The 22,648-nt window shown below is 49.2% G+C and overlaps 1 protein-coding gene across 1 annotated transcript in view; it reads left to right on the top strand.

The window, feature by feature from the left end:
* Positions 1–22,648, top strand: part of BAK1 (BCL2 antagonist/killer 1) — a 36,698-nt gene extending 14,050 nt beyond the window's left edge. The window contains exons 3-6 of the mRNA XM_074936133.1: positions 10,507–10,642; positions 10,797–10,940; positions 15,849–16,029; positions 17,851–22,648. Coding sequence (XP_074792234.1) covers positions 10,507–10,642; positions 10,797–10,940; positions 15,849–16,029; positions 17,851–17,955 — 566 coding nt within the window. The 3' untranslated portion in view covers positions 17,956–22,648. The remainder of the gene's footprint in view (positions 1–10,506; positions 10,643–10,796; positions 10,941–15,848; positions 16,030–17,850) is intronic.

The following is a 22,648-nucleotide window of genomic DNA, read 5'->3' as shown; positions in this document are numbered from 1 at the left end:
TTTTCCCCTTGACCAGACTGTGTTTGTCAAATCTGCATTTAAATGTACCCAGGGAGGCTTTGACATTAGCGCCTTGTTAGAGTGATAGGGGCTAGAGATGGCTGTAGATCCAGCTATAACTTAGCTAGAGCGAGGCTGGGTGAATAGGTCATGAACATTATTATTTATCATTCAGAGTGGCAGCCCTGTTACTCTGTATTAGCAAAAAGAACGAGGAGTACTTGTGGCACCTTAGAGACTAACAAATTTATTTGAGCATGAGCTTTGGGTTTTAGCCCACGAAAGCTTACGCTCAAATAAATTTGTTAGTCTCTAAGGTGTCACAAGTACTCCTCGTTCTTTTTATTATTTATCATGTTTATTATGCTAGTGCCTAAGGGCCAGCCAAGAACAGGGGGGCCCCATTGTGCGAGGTGCTCTAGAAACAGAGTAGCAGACTGTCCCTGTTCTGAGCGGTTTACAGTCTAAGCAGACACAACAGAGAGGTGGGCGAATGAGCAGAACACACAAGCAGAGCGAACCATGTGATGGCGGTAAATGGCATGTTAATTCCGTGGTGGGGGGGAACTTAGGAGGGGATCAGCTAAATGGAAAGAAAAAGGAAGGGAAGGGGGTGAAGAGTACAGAGGAGGGGAAAAGAGGGTAAGAGGGGCAGGTGTGGTGTGAAGCTAAGGGGAGGGAGCGGGTTGGAGCGAGCAGCACAGGGCAGAGAAAGTCCAGTCTAAACTATAGACTGTTCCCAGATTCACAGGACTGGCCCCGCCATGGAAGGAGGTGGGAATGGGAGGTGGGTACTTTTTTAATGAAAGCTGTTGGCTCCTATAGAAAGCAATGGAAAATGCAGGAAGAGGCCAGGCTGGCTGGGTCTGTTCCTGTCTGGTCATTTGTGTGACTGTGAGACAGGCTGACCCATACCAGCTTGCACTGGTTGTGGCTGCCGGGTGGGACACAAGGTTTGGGAATGAACTAGTCACCTTGCAAAGGCAGAAATGCCAGCCAACTGTCAGTATAATCTAACCATTTTGCCTCAGAGGTTGGAATGATTGATCAGAGATCCAATCAGCCATAGATCCATCTGCAAGCACAATGTTGTGGGTATAGCACAGGGCTGGGAGTTGGGACTTCTGGGTTCTGGCCATGGCTTTGCTACCAAATTGCTGTATGGCCTTGGGCAAGTCACTTGACCTCTTTGTGCCTCAGTTTTTCTATCTGTAAAATGAAGGTAATATGCAAACCATTGGGAGAGGTGAGGCATAACTCATTAATGTCTGTAACACCCTTTGGGATCCTTGGATGGAAGGGGCTATTCTTATCTAGTCTGGCATCCCACCTCCAGGAATAGCTGGGACCTGATGCTTTGGATGTGGTGGTTGAAGCCCACCCACATCATACCTGGGTCTAGAAAGACCATTTAAAAGTGGTTGGAAAATGGCCCAAATACCTATCCTTCACGTGACCATGCTGTGGAAACCAGCCTCGGGGCGATGATCCTGCTTATGCGTAAGGCTAAGATTTAGTCATGGGTATTTTTAATAAAAGTCATGGACAGGCCACAGGCTATAAACAAAAATTCATGGCCCGTGACCTGTCCATGACTTTTACTATAAATATCCCTGACTAAATGTTAGCTGCTCCGGGGGTTCCCGGCGACCAACAGCTGGCCCCTGCTCTGGTGGTGGGGGCTGACTACCCCCGGCCGCCCGCTGCTCCGAGGCTCCCAGAGACCACTGCTCAGGCAGCCTCCAGGACCACTGCAGCTGTCCCAGCAGCTGGCCCCGGGGTGGCTGGCCCCGGGACGGCCCTGGGGTCAGCCACACTGGCCGCTGCAGCAGTCATGGAGGTCCTGGAAAGTCACAGAATCCGTGACTTCTGTGACAGTCTCGCAGCCTTATTTATGAGCCATCTGATGGTCCCTTCTTTCTCTTAGCCTGCGAAGGACAGCAAAATAGGTCACCGCATGGTGCTCTCTTGGAGCACCCTCTGGAGTGGATGGAGGTCTGTTGCTGGGCAAAGGAGAGAGATCTGGCCAAGGTGTCAGCGCTGTGGGGCTAGCTATCCCTTCCCCCAACTCCCAGTTCTCTGATGCACAAGCAAGCAGGTTATTTCTGTCCTGTCAATAGGGGAAGCAGCATGTCCAGGCAAGATTTACGGGGCCCATCTACTACCATGCTGTAATACAACCGATTTCCCCCCTCCCCCAGGCCGTGCACCCCACTCTACGTCCAAGCGCTCTGCAGCAATATTAATGCATGCTGTTTCCTGTGTCGGTTTGTTCTGCGGTGAACTCACTGGCAGAGGCAAATGAGTAAACACTTAGCACCTACCTCAGCGCAAGGGGAAGTGACCTGCCTGAGTCAGAGGCCGCGTGGGGACTGAAAAATATCCACCCAAAACTGAAATCAAAGGTTGAACAGAGCAAGGTGAGCTTTCGGGCTGCAGCCCCAGGGCTTTGCTTACTCCTTGCTGTGCAGTTCTGTGACAGCCTGGCAGCTCTGGAGAAGGATGGCTATCGTCCCGCATTGCCATGCCAGCATGACTCAAGCCTGACCTGACCTGGAGGAATCTCCTCTAGAGTGAGAAGATGGATCAGTCCCCATAGCTCATTCAATCCCTGGCCTCTGCTGAGATTGCCCCTGATCAGGAGTCAGCTAGTGCCCCTGGTGGGTGGTGGGTTTTATGATGGGGACGCTTGTCCACTGGGAACTGAACTGAGACCTACCAAATTCATTTCACACAGACCGTTGCACATCTATCAGCTGGCAGCTACTTTACATTACTGTTGATGTGGGCTAGAGTCAATCTTTCACCTTCACATTACATTTCCAGCCCCCTGCGCTATCTAGTTCCCTTGGTGTTGCGCAGATTTCTAAAAAGCAGAGTTTGAAAATCACAGTGATGGTTTTAAGATATCAAGATGCAGCAAATATTGTCCCAACTTCTGCTGCCCCACCAAGGGAGAGCCAGCATACAGGACACACTTCCCCTTATGGCAAAGACAATTTGGCCCTCGCTCACTAAGATAGCTAGGCCAGAGGAGACGGTTCCATCCAGTACATTAGAAGGGAAACCCCTTCCACTGTATACTTGCCAGACTCTTACTCGGTACCCCCTGAGATGTATTTGGCATGATGTCGAATGAAACTGATGGCCCACTTCTAATTTCACTTAAACCAGGGTTATTAATAATAAAGCACTTCACAAAGGAGGTCAGCATCATTGTCCCCAATTTAAAGATGGGGAAACTGAGGCACGGAGCAGTGGGGTGACTTTCCCAGGGCCATCCAGTTGGCTACTGGCGGAGTTGAGAATCAAACCCAGCTCTCCTGAGTCCTAGTCCAGTGCTCTACTCTGGACAAAGAGTAACGCTGCTGAAGTCAGGGGGAGCCTGGATTTTCAGAGGTGCTGACCATCCCGCTGCAATGGGAGCTGCCGGTGCTCCGCAGTGGGGATTGAACTGGGGACTTCCAGAGCTACACATGTAGGGCTTTACACCTTAAGCTAAACAGACAGGGGCTGTAAGAGCCTCACACCCTGTGTGCATCTGGCACAGCACAACACTCTGCTCCTTGAAAAATTGGGCTTTGGAGCCGCCTTGTTGTAAAGCCAGGGTGAGACCAGAAAAGGGCCCTGTCTTTTTTCAGATGTGATGGGAATTGCTCGATGGGTTTGGGACCCTGTGACAAAAACCAGCTGCGTGGGCTAGGGGATTTTTAGCGTCTGCTGGTATCTGATTGTGTTGCATCCATTGTCAGGGTGAGGTAAGCTGCAGCAAGTACAATTTGGTCTGTAGCCGCGCTCTGACAACAGAGTGCTTTTCAGCCTTTGTATAAACAAATGCACCTTACAATCTAAGGCTTTGTCTACACTAGCACTTTTGTCGGTCAGGGGTGTGAAAAAACCACGCACCCCACTGACTGATATAAGTGTCACTGACAAAAGCGCCAGCGTGGACAGCACCATGTCATAGAATATCAGGTTGGAAGGGACCTCAGGAGATCATCTAGTCCAACTCCCTGCTCAAAGCAGGACCAATCCCCAATTTTTGCCCCAGATTTCTAAATGACCCCCTCAAGGATTGAACTCACAACCCTGGGTTTAGCAGGCCAATGCGCAAACCACTGAGCTATCCCTCGCCCCTGCTGCTCTCCTGCCGCCATTGCTACCACGGCTCCTTGGAGGTGGTTTAATTATGCCATCGGGAGAGCTCTCTCCTGGCGGCATAAAGCAGGAGAGACTTTACAGTGGCAGCGGTACAGCTGGGCCGCTGTCAGGTCTGTAGCGTCGACATGGCCTAAAAGACAATGGGGTAGATTCTTCCTCGCAGAACATCTGTTTTGCACCACTCTGCAGGCAGACTGTAGCCTTGAAGCTGCCCCAGAGGATCACCCCAGTGCAAGGTGTGGGGCGTAGAGCCAGCGTAGGGGCTTTTATGCTGCTCCCGCTCCCCACTGCTGGCATAGCAGGGAAAAGGGGTCTTGGCTACAGGGAAAGGGAGGTGGCCAGGATGCCCCCACGCCACATTGATCCCTGGCTGCAGTTTGATCCACAGGTAGCCAGCTGAAGTAAAGCAGGCTGGCTCTGCACTAGAAGGGGGATAGTGCGAAGGGGAGCTGAGTTTTAAGCCACCTTTGCACAATCCCCCTCTAAGTAGCACTCTGTGCAGAGCAACTGCATGCCAAGAATCTGACTCAGAATGTACTGGGAGCGGGTCATGACTTGGCCTATCTTTTTTTTTTTTTTTTTTTAAGGGTGGAGGAGATTTCCAAATGATAGAGCTGACGGGTAGCATTTGAAAAATATGTATTTCAAAAAGATTATTTATACTGTTGGAGCACCTAGGACCCCAATCCTGGACCAGCTAGGGGCTGTACAAACACAGGACAAAAAGACGGGCCCTGTCCCAGAATACTTCTGTCCCTATGTTACTAGCACTACCATCTGGGGCTTTTAAAACAGAAAGTGGTTTTTTGTTTTTTAGCCTGTCTCCTCTTTGCTGTTCATGCTGCTTATTTACTTTTCTGTGTTTCATTGAAACTGTGAGTCAGTCAGTTTCGTTTTCTAGTTCCCCTTTGGCCAGCACTGCACCCCTGCCTTCGACGTCGCCACAGTCCGGGAATTGTTTACATCCAAATAAATCTGTTCTCGCTGAATCAAAAACAATGCCAGAAAGTATCAGGGTGTGTATGTGTTTGTCATCCCCCCCCCCCAACCCCCGCCCGCATCCATTTATTTACACAACCTACAGTTTATGTAACCTCACCATGTCTCTGACTCACTGTCTGCATCCATCTGTCCATTAGTCAATTACCCAGTTATCTAGTTCCCAGCCATAATTGTGTTATTGGCGTGATCTTGGGCTTGATTTCTCAGACTTGCTAAGGACCCACAAATCAACGGGGACTGAAGTCAATGGGGACTGCAAGTGCTCTGCACCTCTGAAACTCATATGAATGGCCCATGCCCAGACCTGAGTTTAAATGTATATGGGCCCCGTACTCCACTGCTTTGCACCTTGTGTCGACATTTAGACTCTGATTCTACAAATGCTATGCACGTACTTTATATTTAAGCAGGTGAATAGTCTTAATTAAGCCAATACCTTTGTCTTCAGTAGGCAAAAAATTGTGCTGTTTAAAATGTTTAACCATAGCGTAGACAAGGCAATTTGTAATTTAACACAGATTAGCTGGTTGGGGTCAACCATAGGGACCCTGATCGATGTAATACTGGGCTTTATAAGGTGTCTATTACCACCGGTTCTTAAGAGCTGCCATGCTTAGCTGGGGGCTCCCTACATGGGGACATTCTGATTCTGGAATAGCTGTTATGGTAAATTTTCAAGAGGAGACAAGCCCTAACACAGGTCTCGTGTCCGCTAGATTTTTCCTTCCAGCATGGGAGCCATCAATGTCGAGAGAACACTAGCTGCCTGTCTGCACTGGTGCTCTTGCGGCTGATGGAGCTTAACCCACGATAGCAACAGCAGGGAAACGCTACCCCAGCCTTTGTTCTGTGGATCCAGCCACCTTTACCCAGTTGGCTCACTTCCTAAGCATGTGTGGGAGCCTGCTTTGTTTTTTTCCTTGCACAGTCAGCCAGGTGACATTACTGCTCCGCATGTTATGCGTTGAGCCCAGAATACCTGGCGTTCCAAGCCGAGAGCTGTTTACAACCCTGACTCTGGAGAAGAAGAGGCTGTGTCCAGAAACAATCGCAGGCTTATCCAAAACAACCCCTGCCCCCTACTTCCGGCTGAGCCTCAGACCCATCCTGCCGAGCTAGTGACTTATCTCTCCTGTCTTTGTTTGTTATCAAAGCAGAGGGTTTGGACTCCTGCTGGTGCAGAGCAGGGGTGGGGATGTCTGGGAGGGTGAGCAGCAGCCGTTCTGCAGGGCAGCTCGGCTTCAGATGCATCACCTGGGTTTCAGCGAGGTTCCTGTTTTGCAGCAGCGCAGTTCTCTGGGGCTTTGGGAGTCAAGCGACTGGCCTGAAGTCACACTAAAAGTCACCTCTGTGCAGAGGGGTCAGAACAAGGCCTGTGCCTGGCTCGAGTGCTCCAGAGAGACATTTCAGCCATGAGAAGGAAACATTCTTTGCCCCTGGTTTGATGCTAGAAATGTTGCTGAAGCCACATGGTGTGAGTGTGTGTGTGGAATTTAGTGGTTAAAGCATCTGAAGCAATGTTGTGTGAGAGCACGGCTTTCTTCCGGTTATTGTCACCAGGTCACGCAAAGGACACAGAAACCCAGATGGCTTTTGTAGCTGCCAGACAAACTGGTGTAAGTGAGCTCAGACAGCAAGTGATTAAATAAGAAGGGACCGCACGAAAATGGTTTAGGCAAGCCTTCGTTGTCCACAATCACCTGGCGGACCTATACAACTGCACAAGAATCCTCGCAGGGAAAGCGGTGGCAGCCCCATTGCTCGGGCTATTTATAACTAGAGCGGACGTATTGTTAGGAAATACCCCATAGGGAACAATCCTGCAGTGGCTGCAGAGAGATGCCGGGCTGGGTTGATGGGTTGGCTCCCACATGCCAGATATTTATAGCATTCCGGTAACAATTCACATTGAATCATTCACACTTGCGAACAACAAGGCATATATATGGGCGGTATGGCCAACCTCAAGTGTTCAAAAATTATTATTGGCATTGGAGTCTCAGTCCTGGACCAGGACCCGATTGTGCCAGGCCTCTGCCCTCCCAAAAAAAAAAAAAAAAACCAGAATGAGATTTTCAAAACTAATCAATATTGAATTCTTTTCATTTGCCTCCCAGTGTTTGAACTTGGCACATCTCACATAATCTATTCCCTGCCATTGCAATGGGCTCTTGTATCAATGTACCTCAGTCTTTCCTGTTCTCTGCTAGTGGCACATGATGGTTTAGACTTCGGAGGACTGAAATGTTTTAATTTAACTCATTATTGGGCTCTTTACAGCAATATCTGGGTGAAATGCAATGGTCTGTGATGTGCAGGAGGTCAGGCTAGGTGATCTAATGGTCCTTTCTGACCGTAAGCTACATGAAGAGAAGGATTAATGCCTTTGTATGAGGCACTGGTAAGACCTTGTCTGGAATCCTGCGTACAGTTTTCGATGCAAGAAAGATGAATTCAAACCAGAACAGGTGCAGAGAAGAGCTATTAGGATGATCAGGGGAATGGAGGGCCTAGCTTATGAGAGGAGCCTGGAAGAGCTTGGCTTGTTTAATGTAGCAATAAGGCCGATGGCGCTAGGATTACTCTCTATAAATACCAGGGAGGATGCAGTTATTTAAGCGGAAGGATGTTTTTGGGACAAGAACAAATGGACGTAAACGGGCCATGAGCAAACTGGGGCTGGGAATTAGAAGAAGGTTTCTAACCATCGGAAGGGTGAGGTTCTGGGACAGGCTCCCACTAAGATTTAGTGGGAAGGGGGAAGGGCTAAGCAATTTAATTTGCTTTAAGAGAGAGATGGACAAATTTATGAGCGTGATTTTATGATGGGGTTGTTTGTGATGGTGTGGGGAGCACTCAGCAGCCCTCGGGCTCACTTCTGGTTTATGTCTTATGTTCCTAAAAGCTCATGCTTCAGGGTTTCAGCCAGACTTGAGCAGGGGTCAGGAAGGAATTTTGCTCCCCACACTCCAGTGTATTCTGGGAGGGTTCCCCCTTCCTTTGAGGCACCAGAGATGGGCACAGCTGGAGATGGGACATTGGACTGGAAGAGCCACGGTTCTGAGGTGGCACTGAGCATCCCCTGTCTTGGGTGCTTGGCTGGTTGGTTCTTGCTCATGTGCTCAGGGTCTAACTGATATGTGGGGTCAGGAAGGAATTTCTCCCCAGGTCAGTGAACTTGGGTTGTTGTTTTTTTCACCTGTCTCTGCAGCATGGGGCACAGGTTATCTGCCAGGATTATCTGGGCATCTCTCAATCTTTCGCTGCCATTGTCGAGGCCTTGGACATTGATATACCTCTGTCCCTCCTGTTCTCTGCCTGTGGCTCATAATAGTCTAGTCTCCTGGGAGCTGTAATACTTTGGTCTCATTTTGGTTGTTTGGTCAGTGTGTGGGTGCAGGGTGTGTTGGTGGCCCATGCTACAAAGGAGATCAGACTGCATGATCTCGCGTTCCCATTTGGCCATAAACTCTCTGACTAGCTCTCTGAAACAGTTAGGAATCTGCATTTTCAAGCTTTTCTCCACAAACACAAAGGCCATAAACTATTTTTTTTTACATCATCACCTGACTCCAGCAGCTGGGTCTTTAAGAATGACATCAACTATTGTGAAACCTGTGATAAAATCATGAGAATTGGCATCGCTCCCCAGGGATAAAAATTCTCCAATACGTCTCATTTTCCGAAAGCCACTCATAAGAAAAAAGAAAAAGAGTACTTGTGGCACCTTAGAGACTAACCAATTTATTTGAGCATAAGCTTTCGTTAGCTACAGCTCACTTCATCAGATGCATAAAGTTTTGCATAAAGTGGAAAACTTTATGCATCTGATGAAGTGAGCTGTAGCTCATGAAAGTTTATGCTCAAATAAATTGGTTAGTGGAAAACTTTATGTATCCGATGAAGTGAGCTGTAGCTCACAAAAGCTTATGCTCAAATAAATTGGTTAGTCTCTAAGGTGCCACAAGTCCTCCTTTTCTTTTTGCGAATACAGACTAACACGGCTGCTACTCTGAAACCACTCATAAGAAAGTTTGCTTTGGTTTGTTTGTGTGGGTGCATGTTTGTTTAAAAGCAATAAAGCATGAAGCTAACACTTTTGAAGTTGACCACTTAATTTGTTTTGGCAGCCTCTGGGGCTTTTCTCAGTGCCTGACTTCGGACACCTTGGGGCCGGGATTTTCAGAGGTTCTGAGCACCTGCAGCTGCAGTTGAAATCAGAGCGAGCTATGGGTTCTCAGCACTTCTGAAAAATCCAAGTCTCAAGTCAAGCGGCCAAAAAACAGGCTGTCCGAGATGTGACTGCATCGTATCTGTTTGAATTCCTCTCCTTCTGGAGCGTGCTCTCTGCATGTAACTTTGGGTGGGAGCCCCATGGTCTGTGGTTGTATCTTTGACATGGGAGTCCTCCTGTTTTTAAGGGTCTCCCAGTTAGCCCTCGACTTGTTTTGTTTTGAACGTCTCTAATTTTCTTACCCTATTTGCCACTGATACGTACCCTCCAAGGTCCAAGTTCAGCCCTCGTTCGATCCTGTAGCGAGGCTTGTTGCTAAGGCCTTGTCTAACTAAAAAATGGCACGGGTTTAGTTATATGGGTACAAAGTCCTGTGTGGAAATGCTTATTTCAGTTTGAGTGGCTTTATTACTGGAGGCAGTATGGGACAGTGGAGAGTGCACTGGACAGGGACTCAGGAGACTTGGGTTCTGTTCCTAGCTGTGTCAGTGGCCTGCTGGGTGAACCTGGGCAAGTGATGTCCCTACTCTGTGCCTCAGTTTCCTCATCTGTAAAACGGGGATGATAATACTGACCTCTGTATGAGAGAGAGAGATGAAAAGCATATCTGAGTATTATAATTTCAGTTCATTTTAAACCCCTTTCTAATTGACTTCAGCTAAACTGAAACAACACTGGGTCAGGCCAGAATAAGGGCAGCCCGACTGCCTTTGGCACTGGTTTAATTTAATCAAACTGGTGCAGCTCTGCATGGAGGGCAAGCCCGGCTGGTGTTTCACGTGGCATTTGGCAGTGCTTCAAGCCTCAGAGGGCTCCTCTGCTGGTTTGTAGAGCCCCCAAAGCACAGCAGGCCTGTGCAGACCAATCTGCAGAGCCAGTCCCTGGTGCGAAGGGCGTGCTGCCTAAGGAGCACAGTGGTCATTTGGTCCATCAGAATGACGGAGAATGCAGCAGAACAGGGGTTAGTGCCGTGGGGACACACTGTCTCAAAGGATATGGGGGAGGCCACACAGGTTCCCCAGTATTTTAAGATAAGGAGTGGTTTCCTCACTCCTGCGCACCCCAGGGAGCTGCCCGCCTGACCCTGCCAATCCTTGTCTCTCCCTCAGAAGATCAGGTGGCCCAGGAGACCGAGGAGGTGTTCCGGAGCTATGCCTTCTACCGCTACCAGCAGGAGAGGGAAGAGGGTGGAGGGGAGGTGCCGATGGACCCTGAGATTGCAGAGATCCAGCAGGAGCCGGGCAGGTAAAGCTCTTCCCATTACAGGCTGAATCGTACGTCCCCCAACACAATCCATGTTCAGGGTGGGATTCGCACCCTATTTGTGGCCTGACCCTGCATCCTCCTGGCCCTGCGTGGAAGTTGGGCCCATCGCTAATGCTTTCCATCCTCTTGGCAGCACCAGCAACCAGGTGGGTAGGCGCCTGGCCATCATCGGAGATGACATCAACATGCGGTATGACGCAGAGTTCCGGAACATGCTGAAGACCCTGCAGCCCACGAAGGACAATGCCTACGAGTACTTCACTAAGATAGCCTCCAGGTAAGGCAGCCAGCTCCCTGCACTCCCAAGGAACGCTGGTGATGTCGCAGAGTGGGTCCGACTGGCACGCAGGGTGAAAATCAGAGGAGCGAAAATTGGCATTGTTTTACCCTCGCTCTGCCCACAATGCCAGGACAGCTGGCACCCAAATTCTGCCCCCAAGCCCAGCCCACAGCCCCAGAGAAGCTGGTATCAGCCGTGAACCAGTTCATAATGGAAGGCTGGCGTTTCATGAAGCAGTGTCTAAAATAAGCCCGTGTTTTCCGCCTGTCTGCTCTTGCGCCTGTCATTGTACATCCATGTCAGATGTTGGCAGCATGTAAATGGGTCTTCGGTCCCGTTTTAAATGCACTGGCAGGCCTTGCACGTGCTAGTGAGCATGCAGAAGGATGGATGGCCTGCTGGCCTCCTGTCGTGAAAATCTACCCCATCACTCTCAAGCCTAATCATGACAACTAAACGCCGGTTGAGTGGGCAGAGCTGTGGGGCCTGGCTCTCCTCTCTGTGACATCAGGAGGGAGTTTACCAATGTCTGGAGTTACATTGGTGTAAAACCAGCACGAGAGGGGAATATAGTCACTGTTTCATTCCTGGGCAGCCCTGCGTCAGCCCCCATTGGGAAGGTTTTTCTTCACAGTCAGAAAGGCTTGACGGTTAAAAGCGCAGGGCCTGATTTCCAGTCTGTGCTAAGCAAACACAGCTTCAGGCAGCAGGCCCTGCAGGGGCTCAGTGCCTCTGACAATCAGCCTTGAACCAGCTCAGTCCAGCCTTTGACCTTAGGTACCATGCAGACCTTGTTACTCCACAGTCCCTTAAGGAAGGTGTTGTCTGTCCGTCCTCTGGGGTGTGGGTGTGTGAAAAGTGAAAGCAGAGAGTCTGAGGAGTTGGGACTCTGATCATCTAGCTTGCTCGTTCTCGGCGGGAGGAGAGTCTCTCTCAGAGGTCAGTGGGTGGAGAGGGAGCCTGGTCTGGTAGTGCAGAAAACGCACAAGGCGAGATCTTCCCATGTGATCCTCCCAGCTCCTCAGGCTGTGCAAAAGGGGCTGGATTCTGGCTGTAACTGACCATCCCTGTGTGAACTCTGAGCTGGCATAAAGCTGGTGGCGCTGGCTCCTGGGCTGGGCATGCTCCACCCCTGTGGAGGGGGAAGGGCAGAGCTCCACTTTGTTACAACAGTCCTCAGTCTCCCAGGCTGCTGTAACTCACACCAGGACTGGCATAGACCCTCTCATCGGTTCCCGGTGCCCCTTATGCTGAGAAGAGCTTGGACGCAGGGGAGAAGCCTGCTCCCTCTGTCTAAAACCGAGCAACGGACCCGCAGTGCCCGGAAACCTTCCGATTTCAAGAGCAGCCCGACGCACTTGGCGCGTTGACTGATGCATGCTGTGTTGAAATGGCTGCAGAGATGCAGGGGGATCGGGGCAGCTTCCTAGAGTGCTGGATTCCGTGCAGTCCAGTGGCCCCACCTGCCCTTTAGATGTCCCTCCCATATCAGAGAGGAGATAGAGGAAAGCGCTTCACCTCTCAGCTGCTACTGCTTGCCTGGCCACAGGTGAGGTGGCTTACCCCGGCGTGAAGGGGAAGACAGCAGGCATGTCTTCCTGCTGTCTGTCATGGGGAAGAGATGGCCAGCCCTCTGTGGAGATAGAGGTGGTTAGGGACTATTTAGAAAAGCTGGACGTGCACAAGTCCATGGGGCCGGACGAGTTACATCCGAGAGTGCTGAAGGAATTGGCGGCTGTGATTGCAGAGCCCTTGGCCATTATCTTTGAAAACTAGTGGCGAACGGGGGAAGTCCCGGATGACTGGAAAAAGGCTAATGTAGTGCCAATCTTTAAAAAAGGGAAGAAGGAGGATCCTGGGAACTACAGGCCAGTCAGCCTCACCTCAGTCCCTGGAAAAATCATGGAGCAGGTCCTCAAAGAATCAATCCTGAAGCACTTACATGAGAGGAAAGTGATCAGGAACAGTCAGCATGGATTCACCAAGGGAAGGTCATGCCTGACTAATCTAATCGCCTTTTATGATGAGATTACTGGTTCTGTGGATGAAGGGAAAGCAGTGGATGTATTGTTTCTTGACTTTAGCAAAGCTTTTGACACGGTCTCCCACAGTATTCTTGTCAGCAAGTTAAGGAAGTATGGGCTAGATGAATGCACTATAAGGTGGGTAGAAAGCTGGCTAGATTGTCGGGCTCAACGGGTAGTGATAAATGGCTCCATGTCTAGTTGGCAGCCGGTGTCAAGTGGAGTGCCCCAGGGGTCGGTCCTGGGGCCGGTTTTGTTCAATATCTTCATAAATGATCTGGAGGATGGTGTGGATTGCACTCTCAGCAAATTTGCAGATGATACTAAACTGGGAGGAGTGGTAGATACGCTGGAGGGGAGGGATAGGATACAGAAGGACCTAGACAAATTGGAGGATTGGGCCAAAAGAAATCTGATGAGGTTCAATAAGGATAAGTGCAGGGTCCTGCACTTAGGATGGAAGAATCCAATGCACCGCTACAGACTAGGGACCGAATGGCTAGGCAGCAGTTCTGCGGAAAAGGACCTAGGGGTGACAGTGGACGAGAAGCTGGATATGAGTCAACAGTGTGCCCTTGTTGCCAAGAAGGCCAATGGCATTTTGGGATGTATAAGTAGGGGCATAGCGAGCAGATCGAGGGATGTGATCGTTCCCCTCTATTCGACACTGGTGAGGCCTCATCTGGAGTACTGTGTCCAGTTTTGGGCTCCACACTACAAGAAGGATGTGGATAAATTGGAGAGAGTCCAGCGAAGGGCAACAAAAATGATTAGGGGTCTAGAGCACATGACTTATGAAGAGAGGCTGAGGGAGCTGGGATTGTTTAGTCTGCAGAAGAGAAGAATGAGGGGGGATTTGATAGCTGCTTTCAACTACCTGAAAGGGGGTTCCAAAGAGGATGGCTCTAGACTGTTCTCAATGGTAGCAGATGACAGAACGAGGAGTAATGGTCTCAAGTTGCAATGGGGGAGGTTTAGATTGGATATTAGGAAAAACTTTTTCACTAAGAGGGTGGTGAAACACTGGAATGCGTTACCTAGGGAGGTGGTAGAATCTCCTTCCTTAGAGGTTTTTAAGGTCAGGCTTGACAAAGCCCTGGCTGGGATGATTTAACTGGGAATTGGTCCTGCTTCGAGCAGGGGGTTGGACTAGATGACCTTCTGGGGTCCCTTCCAACCCTGATATTCTATGATTCTATGATTCTATGTCTGGTGAACCCAAAGCTTGGTGGCAGCAGGGAAAGGCCCCTGTGGAGACTGTGGTTCCCCTCCCACTTGCCCGCCAGCTATCTCCCCTATTTTGTGGTAGCCCCTAGAGGCTAGCCAGGTCATGACCTCATTCTGTCTAGGTACTGTCATGCCCTGCATCGCCACAGTATCCGAGCACCTCACAACCACCAATGGATTCTATCCCTGCAGGCCCCCTGCGATGGGGGGAAGGCTTAGCTCTGTTTCGCAGATGGAGATCAGAGGCACAGAGAAGATGAAGCAATTTGCCTAAGGCTGAGCTGGGGATTGAAACTTGAGGCCCAGTCTAATTCCCAGTCCACTTCCTCCCTCGTTAGGCCAGGCCTTGTACAAATAATAGCCCAGTGTCTTGACGCTGACAGGCTCCACACCAACGCCCCTCTCCTAGCCTTCCCCCCGGGCACACACTGTACATTGCCTAACTGTCTCTTCTGTCCTTTCTTCCTGCTCCCTTTCTTCGGGAAGCCACGCTTTGCCATCCTGAGGCGGGTAACGCACAGCAAACAGGTAAATTAACCTCTGTCACTAACTCTCCATCCTGCCTTTTCAGTGTTGTTCCTTCCTCCGTCTCCACTAACTCGCCTCTTTCCATGACATGCCCCATCTGCACTCTGAAGAGCCTTATCTTTGTGCTGTGGGTCGGGACAGATACCTGCATTAGAACAGTTTCTCTGCAGCGGTGCGAACAGAAATAGACATGACAGGCACCCAGGTTAAAACCCAGGGCCTGATTCTTGTCACACATACTCTGGTGCAAATCAGGAGTAACTCAGTATAGTGACACTGGTGCGAAACCCCATATAAACGGCAGTTGTTTGTATGCACCTGGAAGCTCAGATCAGGACTGGGACCCCATTGGGTTGATGCTGCATGGATATATGTTGGAAGTCCATCCTTGCCCTAAAGAGCTGGCAGGCTAAAGTGAGATCAGAATCCAGCCCTGTGGGAGGTATTTAATTTTTATGCATCCAGGCGAAGAAAAAATCATGTCCTAATACGCCTGGGCCACTGTCCGGTTCAAACCTGCATATCTCTGTTGCATAGATAAAGCCCCAGGGCGAATGTGTTCCTTCCAGGATAGCTACAGCTCACAGAGTGCAAACTGTTAGTGGTTGTGGTTGAGCGTGTGGGAGAGCAGAACTATGCAGTTAGTTGTGTTTGTTTTTCACCACTAAGCTGTTACTAAATTTGTTTGGGTAGGATTCAGAGTAGCAGCCGTGTTAGTCTGTATTCGCAAAAAGAAAAGGAGTACTTGTGGCACCTTAGAGACTAACCAATTTATTTGAGCATAAGCTTTCGTGAGCTACAGCTCACTTCATCGGATGCATAAAGTTTTGCATAAAGTGGAAAACTATGCATCCGATGAAGTGAGCTGTAGCTTATGAAAGCTTATGCTCAAATAAATTGGGTAGTCTCTGAGGTGCCACAAGTCCTCCTTTTCTTTTTGGGTAGGATGTAGCTTGAGGGCCCAGAGTGCTCCAGGTGTGCAGAGGACACGCCTGTGAACCCCTGGACATTCCACCAGCTGCAGGGTAACGTGAATGGACGGAGCAGCCCAACAGGGGGCGGCAGAGTGCCAGAGCCAGCGTGTTGTGTTTTTTTTTTTTAACCAGGAGGTTTGGTTCTGTTACAGCTTGTTTGACAGCGGCATTAACTGGGGCAGGGTGATTGCGCTGCTGGGGTTCGGTTACCGGATGGCGATTCATGTGTACCAGCTCGGGGTGACCGGCTTCCTCCGGAGCATCGCTCGCTACGTGGCAGAATTCGTGCTCCGCAACCGGATCGCCCAGTGGATTGCCGACCAAGGAGGATGGGTAAGTGAGCCTGGCTTTTCTTCTCTGCCGGGCGCCTGGGCTGAGCTAGGGTCAGCGTGATTCCTCGCTTAGCTGGGCTTGTGAGCAGTGTTGCTGGTCAAATTGAGTCAGAGGAGCTTGCCGCTGAGCTCTGACCAGTTCGGGGTACCGTGACGCAGAGGGGGAGGCCTCAGAATGCAGCCAGCTGTGCGGATGCTTCAGGAGTTAGGCCAAAATATTCAAACTTGGAACCTAAAATTAGGTACTTAATCCACACTTAAACACCAGTATCTGTTTATCTACGGTACTTACATGGCCTCTATCTCCATAATATTTGGGCACCTCACAAACTTTTCCATATTTATCTTCACAACACCTCTGTGTAGCAGGCCAGTGGTATTATCTCCACTGTACAGGTGGGAAACTGAGGCACTGAGAGGCTAAATGACTTGCCTAAGGTCACACAGGGAGCCTGTGGCAGAGCAGGGAATTGAACCGGGGTTTCCCCACCCCTAGTCTAGTATCCTAAGCACCCTCCCTGTGTGTACAAGCAACCCAGTTCTTAGGAGGTCTAGCCAGCCACAGCTCCTGTTGTCTCCGGTGGGAGTTGAATGTGCTCAGCAAATCACACCCTGCTTGTTTAAAGCTGGACATCTGAAAAATGAGGCACTCCAAATTTGAGTGCAGCGTAGAAAGTGTAGCTCTGAGTGAGGTCCTTCCCCTGCCATGTTAGTGAGTGTCCGATAATAGAAGAGATGAGAGCCATATCCCCTTAGGAAAGGGATAGATAATAAGATGGACAATATCATAATGCCACTCTATAAATCCATTGTTCACCCACACCTGCATACAGTTCTGGTCACCCCATCTCAAAAAAGATATATTAGAATTGGAAAAGGTACAGAGAAGGGCAACTAAAATGATTAAGAATATGAAACAGCCTCCATATGAGGAGAGATTAAGAAAACTGGGACTTTTCAGCTTGTAAAAGAGACAGCTAATGGGGGCGGGATACGATAGAGGTCTGTAAAAACCATGGATGGTGTGGAGAAAGTGAATAGGGATGTGTTATTTACCCCTTCTCGTAACACAAGAAACAGAGAATCTAATTCTTGTGTTACGAGAAGGGGGAAATGAAATTAGTAGGCAGCAGTTTTAACACAAACAAAAGGAAGTACTTCTTCACACTATGCACAGTCAACTTGTGGAACTCCTTGCCAGGGGGATGTTGTGAAGGCCAAAACTATAGTGGGGCTCAAAAAAGAATTAGATAAGTTCATAGAGGATAGGTCCATCAATGGCTATTAGCAAAATGGTCAGGGATGCAACCCCATGCTCTGGATGTCCCTAGCGCTGATTGCCAGAAGCTGGGAAAGGATGACAGGGGATGGATCCCTGCCTGTTCTGTTCAATCCTTCTGAAGCGTCTGGCAATGTCTACTGTCACAAGACAGGATACTGGGCTAGAGGGACCATTGGTCTGACCCAGTCTGGCCGTTCTTATATCGAAACTGCTGCACTGAAAGTAAAGGGCTGATTGGACCCCTTAGCTGCGGTAGGCATGCCTATTGTGTGTACCCAAGAGCTGGCTGGGAGATGTAAAAGCTTATTCACTGATAATGATCTGAAGTTACTGTGGATTTACCATGGTGTAAATCAGATCAGAATCTGGTTTATTCAGTTGCAGGACGGAGCACGAGCATATTTTAATGAATCCAATGCTGCCAAGTTTGTGCAAAAAGCAACCCAGGTGATGTCTGAGTGCCAGGCATGCCAGCAACACAAGTGCAATTGGATCATCCTGTTGCTGTGTCTTTCACCTGCCACTTCTCTCTCCTGCTAGGTGGCAGCACTGGAGTTGGATAACGTTTACGTGTTGTACATGATGGGGGTGTTGGTCGTGGTCCTGCTGGGTCATTTGGTGGTACGACGCTTCTTCAGCCCATGACTGGAGTGGAGGCCGAGGCCGGTAATCCGGCCAAACTCTCTCTCAATAGTCCACTCCGTCATAAAGACATCTCCTGAGAGAGAGGGGCTCAGGGAACAAACAAGGGAGAGCAGTTTGGATATGACGACTCCTCTTCTGAGACAGCACCATCCACGGAGAGACTGCCATCTGTGGGGAGACTGCCAAGAACTACACAGAGAGGCATTAATGGGGGGCTTTGGGGTGTGGGGAGGGATTGATGATCTCATCCAGAGGTTGAATGCTTCAGTCAGGAACATCAGTGCAATGACGTTCCCAGCATGCAGCGATGGGTGAGGGTTACAGGCTTCTGCAGTGTACAGAGACCGTAGAAGCCCCATTAGAGGAACAAACATGTTGTTTAGGTAATGCACGTGTCTCCCGCATCCACTCAGTGGCATTCTCAAGAGCCCTCCCAAGGAAAGGCACGGAACATCCTCTAATGGATCTCAGCCCAGATCTCGCCGGCCTTCACATAACAGGATTACAGCCACAGGCGTTACAGTCTCTGCTTGTAAGTCATTGGAGGGGGTCAGCCAGTGCTGGAGAGTCCAGGGAGGGTTTGCTCTTACCTTCTCTTGCTCCCAGCCTACCAAGCCCCAGATTCTTAGCTTTCCCAGTTGCTTTTAAAAAGCATCCCTGTCCACCTCTAAACAAATACACTGTTTGGCATGTGACAGTCATGACTAGAAATCCAGTTGCCCCCAGACAAAATGACAGACTGATCCTGTCAGGACCTGAATTTGGAGATGTGCTTTTTCCCCCCACCCAGGAACATCACAGACACCTAAACAGAGCAGCATCCTAGGACTGTGCTACTTGTCCTGGTTGCCAGCCCTTCCTAGGGGAATGCAGAAGCCTGAACTTCAGGGTGGCAGCAGATGTATAAAGGAACGGCTTGTTTTCAAACACTAAAATACAGTCAGGTTAAAAATCCTGGGGTAAATCAGGAGTGAATGTCCTGGGTTGCGATGCACCATCCCAAGTCTGTGGTGTTTGGCTTACAGGCACAGCAGACGATGGTCTTCATCCAAACATAAACTTTTTTATGGAGAATCCGTCTGGCGGGGCCCCTCTTACCTGACTTCTGTATCTCTGTGCATGATTGGAGATGTAAACCGCTCCCTGTCGGCTGTTATTCAGAGTGGTGGCAAAGCAGAGTCCACGCTCTGAAATCCCCTGAGCTTTTGTGCGGTGAGTGCAGGAGTTTCTAAATCTGGCTCTGAGCCTTGAGGCTTGGGTCCATCTGTGCTTCCCACTTCTGGTTACTGTGTAAAGCTTGCAAACTGTGACTGGATTTAGGCTGTGTCCACCTGGGCCCCAGACTGGGTTCAGACCCAATTCCTGCTAACCCTGTTTCTAGCGCTGTTCGGCCAGCCAGTGGGGAGGGAGCAGGAGAGTGGGAGAGCCAGGTCTCAGCTCATACATGGCTTCAGTGCCCTGAAGCTGGCTCCTGTCTAAAGGCTACTGTAGCTGGGGCCAAGGCTACTTAAGTTTATCTTGGAGACTGGATAGAAGAAGCAGCAGCAATAAGACTAGAAGTATCTCAAGCGTTCTCAGGGATTTTTCCGTTCTTGCCTGTGTCGTGAACCTTTGCTGGTTGCGGTGCACAGCTTGCTGGAGTAGGACGGGAGGAGGCAGCTGGGATGGCTGGTAAAGGGATGCTGTGATTACTCTTCTAGGCAGTTGCAGTGGCGGATCTCGTAGGGATTGCCAGAGTGCATCAGACCCTTGTCTAGTCTGGTAACCTGGCTCAGACGTGCTTCAGAGGAAAGTGAAAGAAGCCCGCCGTAGGAAAATGTGGGGTAATCTGCCCCCATGAAGGCCTCATCCTAATCCCTAATAGTTAAGAGATTGGCTTTAACCCTGAAGCATGAGGTTTAATATCCCTTCTGAAATTTGTGTTAGCATTAACTGTGATAACTCTGGCTGTTCCTGTTATCCATCTAAATTCCCACACCCTCTTTGAATCCTGGTAAATGCTAATCATCAGCAACATCTGCATTGGTTCCTCTATCTTATTATACTTTATATGGAAACAGTATTTCCTTTTATCAGTTTAGAATGACACAGCTTTTATTTGTTCCAAGAAAGGAGAACATTAGCTCCCCTTCTCTAGACCATTCATTATTTTATATACTTGTCCTCTCTTATTCTTTTCCTTTCTAAGGTAAAATGGTAGCAAACGTCCCGTCATATGAGTGTTCTTCCAGGCCCTTGACCATTTTCTTCACCTGTCTCTGAACCTCCTCCTATAGAATCATAGAAGATCAGGGTTGGAAGAGACCTCAGGAGGTCATCTAGTCCAACCCCCTGCCCAAAGCAGGACCAGCACCAACTAAATCATCTCAGCCAGGGCTTTGTCAAGCCGGGCCTTAAAAACCTCTAAGGATGGAGATTCCACCACCTCCCTAGGTAACCCATTCCAGTGCTTCACCACCCTCCAGGTGAAATAGTGTTTCCTAATATTCAACTTAGACCTCTCCAACTGCAACTTGAGACCATTGCTCCTTGTTCTGTCATCTGCCACCACTGAGAACAGCTGAGCTCCATCCTCTTTGGAACTCCCTTTCAGGTAGTTGAAGGCTGCTCTCAAATCCCCCCTCACTCTTTCTTCTGCAGACTAAACAAGCCCAGTTCCCTCAGCCTCTCATCGTAAGTCATGTGCTCCAGTCCCAATCATTTTTGTTGCCCTCCGCTGGGCTCTTTCCTTGTTGAACCTCATCAGATTTCTTTTGGCCAAATCCTCCAATTTATCTAGGTCACTCTGGACCCTGTCCCCACCCTCTTGTTATGTCAATATCCTTTTGAAAATGGGGTGCCACGTACTACACAGTATCTGCAAACCACAGATTTTTAAAGACAGAATATTTTCCATAGCGTGCTGCATCCGATTCCTTATACACCCTGCCATCTTGTTCGCCGTTTTTCACCAGCTGCACATTGAGTGAAGGTCTCACTGAGCCGTGACATCCAGGCCCTTCTCCTGAGTTGATACAGTTAATTTGGAACCCTGTAAGCTGTATGAGTAGCTCTTTCTCCCCCCTCCCCTCCCTTCAGTGTGCATTATTTTGCATTGATCAACACTAAGCATCACTTCCCATCATGTTGCCAATTCATCGGGCTTGATTAGGTCCCTCTGGAATTCCTCAGTGTTCTCTCTGGTCTCGCCTAACCTAAATAACTGGGTATTATCTGCAAATGTTGTTACTGCAGTGCTCACCCTTTCTTCCAGAGGACACTGAACTCCAGCCCTAGCACAGCACCTTCAGGCACCCTGCTGTTAATCTTTTTGACCCAAGCCAATGATTCTTCATGACTAATTAGTTTCTTTAATAGCCCCTTGTGCAGGACCTTGTCAAAGGCCTTTGGAAAATCTAAATAAATTATGTCAACTGGTTCTGTTGATAAGTTCCAAGCAATCTAGTAGGTTAGTGAGACATGATTTTCCTTTGTAAGAACCATGCTGGTTAGACTTTATCATCTTGATCCGGAACAGTTTACCATGAGCCATGCTGGATTCTCCATCAGTGACCATTTTAAATCATGATTAGATGTTTTTTTTCTAGAATATCTGCTCTAGAAATTATTTTGGAGAAATTATATGGCTAGGGCAATCTAGGAGGTCAGACGAGATTACCATAGTGGTCCCTTCTGCCCTTGCGATCTGTGAATCTGCCAGATGTGTGAGTTATCTGTTTTTTGTTTCAACCAATTTCCCAGGTACCAGATTTAAGGCTAATAGATTTTTTTTAAAATAAGATGCTTTATGGTAAGTGATCGAGTCCCAGTGGAGTCAGTCATATGGGACCCAAGAAGGGAACCTTTAAAACTTGAACCTTTGCTTTGTTTACCACTTTTATTCTCTGCCACCTCCAAAAATATTCAACTGGGCCCCGTCAAACTCAACCCACTGCAAGGACTGTCTCGGGGCATTTGCTTGTTACCCCCGTAACCTTACTAGACAATCATCCCTGTTGCTAGCACTAATTTCTAAGTGGACAGAAGGCAGGTTTGAACTGGGAGATGAGACAAATAGGGCAAGGAGCTGCTAAATGAATGATTGATCTGCAGTACTGTATTCAGTCTCTGGCTGGCACTGTTGCATAGCTAGCCAGCTACCAGAGGCATTGAGAGGAGCAGAGAAGGGATATCTTACGTTTAAGTTTATTTGGAACCTACCTTGGAACAAGGAGAGAATCCAGTGGGGAAACTGCTGTGTGATTTTTAACAGTGTCTTACATTGGTTCAGTTGGCCCCATGTTTCATCTGCTAAACCCAGCACCCATTGGGAGCTGCTTTGAAATAAGAATGTCATTTTCATCTGTTTTTAATTGGGCTGCTGGTCAGGGAGGCACTGGATGCTTTGGGGGCAGGGCTGGGAATGGGCCAGGATAGCCTTTTCTCCTTCGCCCTGCAGGTTCGACACCAGCGCAGAAGAGAGAGGACCAAAAAACTGTAGAACAAGTGGGTGAGCTCAGTCCAGAGAGCTGTGGACAGGTGTCTACCTTAACCTCCACCACCACTGGCCCTCATTAGCTGTCTCAGCAAGGGAAGCTTGCAGCTGGGCTGTCTGCAGGGGTGTTATTTCAGAAAAATGGCGGGGGGAGGAGGGGGAGAGGCAGGCAGTGCGGCAAAGTTGTGTCAGCATATAGACCATTATATGTGATTATAT

Source organism: Natator depressus, chromosome 21, assembly GCF_965152275.1.
Source record: "Natator depressus isolate rNatDep1 chromosome 21, rNatDep2.hap1, whole genome shotgun sequence".
Classification (NCBI taxonomy): Eukaryota; Metazoa; Chordata; order Testudines; family Cheloniidae; genus Natator; species Natator depressus.
Note: the sequence above shows the minus strand (reverse complement) of the source record. Positions and strands in the feature narration are given on the sequence as shown.